At 56.6% G+C, this 2,385-nt stretch overlaps 1 protein-coding gene across 1 annotated transcript in view; it reads left to right on the top strand.

Annotated features, from left to right (window-relative positions):
• MEGF8 (multiple EGF like domains 8) overlaps positions 1–2,385 on the top strand; it is a 42,468-nt gene that overhangs the window by 29,926 nt on the left and 10,157 nt on the right. The window contains exons 32-34 of the mRNA XM_006761081.2: positions 5–59; positions 193–406; positions 672–886. Coding sequence (XP_006761144.1) covers positions 5–59; positions 193–406; positions 672–886 — 484 coding nt within the window. The remainder of the gene's footprint in view (positions 1–4; positions 60–192; positions 407–671; positions 887–2,385) is intronic.

Below are 2,385 nucleotides of genomic sequence, written 5' to 3'. Positions count from 1 at the left end.
GGACCTGCAGTGAGTGCCTTGCCCGCCATCCCCGGACCCTGCAGCCTGGAGATGGAGAGGTGCGTGGTGTGAGGGAGGGTGGAGGGGCTCAGGAACCACCATGCTCTTCGGCTGTGATTGGGTGGGAGGATCTGGGTCAGGAGGGATGCTGGGGACCCCGAGGACCTCATAGAGTCTGTCTTCCCCCACCAGGCATCTGTCCCCCGCTGTAAGTGGTGTACCAATTGTCCCGAGGGTGCCTGCATCGGGCGCAACGGGTCCTGCACCTCAGAGAATGACTGTCGGATCAATCAGCGAGAGGTCTTCTGGGCAGGGAACTGCTCAGAGGCTGCGTGTGGGGCTGCCGACTGCGAGCAGTGTACCAGGGAGGGCAAGTGCATGTGGACACGGCAGTTCAAGAGGACAGGTGAGCACCGAGGCTGGGTCCCTGAAAGGAGAGTTTGGGGGCCTGGACTCCTGTCTCTGAGGGAGGAGGGGCTGGGGGGCTGGGGGCCTGGACTCTTGGTCTGAGGGAGGAGGGGCTGGAGATATGGACTCCTGATCTGAGGGAGGAGGGGCTGGGGGCCTGGACTACTGGTCTGAGGGTGGAGGGTCTGGGGGCCTGGACTCCTGGTCTGAGGGAGGAGGGGCTCCCAGCACTCCAGTTCTAATCACTATGCCCCCAACCCTAGGGGAGACCCGCCGCATCCTCTCTGTGCAGCCCACCTACGACTGGACATGCTTCAGCCACTCTCTGCTGAACGTGTCCCCGATGCCAGTGGAATCATCGCCCCCACTGCCCTGCCCCACTCCCTGTCACCTCCTGCCCAACTGTACCTCCTGTCTGGACTCCAAGGGTGCGGACGGGGGCTGGCAGCACTGTGTCTGGAGCAGCAGTCTCCAACAGGTACCGCACTCTGCCAAGGCCCGGGCTCTTTCCTCTCTGCCCTGCCCTGACTCTCTCCGCTGCCTCCTTCTCTATCCTGCTTCCTCTCCATCTCCTCGCTCTGGGTCTCACCTTCACTCCCCTTCTCTTCTCTCCTCCCAGCGTCTCTGTCTTCCCTCCTTGCCTCGTGAGCCTCCCTGTGTCTTCTTGCCACACCCTCTCAGCTCTTCCTCACGCACTCAGCTCTCCCCGCCATCCTCCCATGACTCCTAACCATCCCTCTTCCTACCAAACCCTTCTACTTCCTCCTCCATCTCTTTCTCTCTCTGCGTTTGAAACTTTTGCTTTTAAGAAACAGAAACCCACTTGAGCTCATTTTATGATAAGGAACGGGGTGTATTTGATGGGATGTCGACAGGAAATACTGCTGCTCTAGGGTTCTTGGGCCACGTGGTCTCCGATCTCAGCGGTTCCCTGCCTGTCCCCATCCCCCGGGCTCTCGGCTCGGTGATAACACCCATGGCCAATGGCAGCCCTGACCCTCAGTCTAGGTGACGCTCTAATTCTAGAGACCGCAGTCATCTCTGTTCACTGGTTCGCTGACATTCTCAAAGGGACTTCAGCTCAGCTGAGGAGTTAGGTGTCCAGCCTTGGCCCAAGGGGACAGCTAGGGAGGGGTAGGAGCACATGGTTCTAACTTAGGGTTCAGACCCGCCCCTCATCTGTGGCTGTGGGCTGGAGAGATAATTCTGGAAGGTCTGGGGAGGCACTGTGTATGCCAGTGACAGTCTGCCCCCTGACTGCTCAGTGCACACTCTCTCATAAAGCCCATGCTTTTAAAAAAATTTTTTTATTGATTTTGTAAAGGGAGGGAGAGAATGAGGGAAGGAGGGAGAGAGAAACATCAATTGGTTGCCTCTCGCACACGTCCTGATGGGATTAAACCTGCAATCTGGGTGTGTGCTCTGACCAGGGGTTGAACTCCGTTTTGGTGTATGGGATGATGTGCCAACCAACTGAGCCACCCGGCCAGGGCATAAAGCCCATTCTTAAGGTGCCTCTGCCCAGCATGCTTTACTGTCCCAGTGACAGACATTGAAAGCATTTATCCTCCCACCCTTCCCCAGCGGCAGACAAGATTCACTTCCTGCTGTCATATCTGGAAGCAGTGTCACTGGGCCAGAGTTCCGAGTCTCCAGTTCCCACCAATGTCCATGCCCATTCATATCGTCAGTTGTAAGACCCAATCGAGGTGTGACTCACCATCTCAATCCATGAGTCTACACCAGCCGTGGGCAAACTACGGCCCGCGGGCCGGATCCGGCCCGTTTGAAATGAATAAAACTAAAAAGAAAAAAGACCGTACCCTTTTATGAAATGATGTTTACTTTGAATTTATATTAGTTCACACAAACACTCCATCCATGCTTTTGTTCCGGCCCTCCGGTCCAGTTTAAGAACCCATTGTGGCCCTCGAGTCAAAAAGTTTGCCCACCCCTGGAAGGGCATGTGGGAGGGTG

Source organism: Myotis davidii, unplaced genomic scaffold (assembly GCF_000327345.1).
Source record: "Myotis davidii unplaced genomic scaffold, ASM32734v1 scaffold1577, whole genome shotgun sequence".
Lineage (NCBI taxonomy): Eukaryota > Metazoa > Chordata > Mammalia > Chiroptera > Vespertilionidae > Myotis > Myotis davidii.
This window is presented reverse-complemented; position numbering and strand designations above follow the sequence as displayed.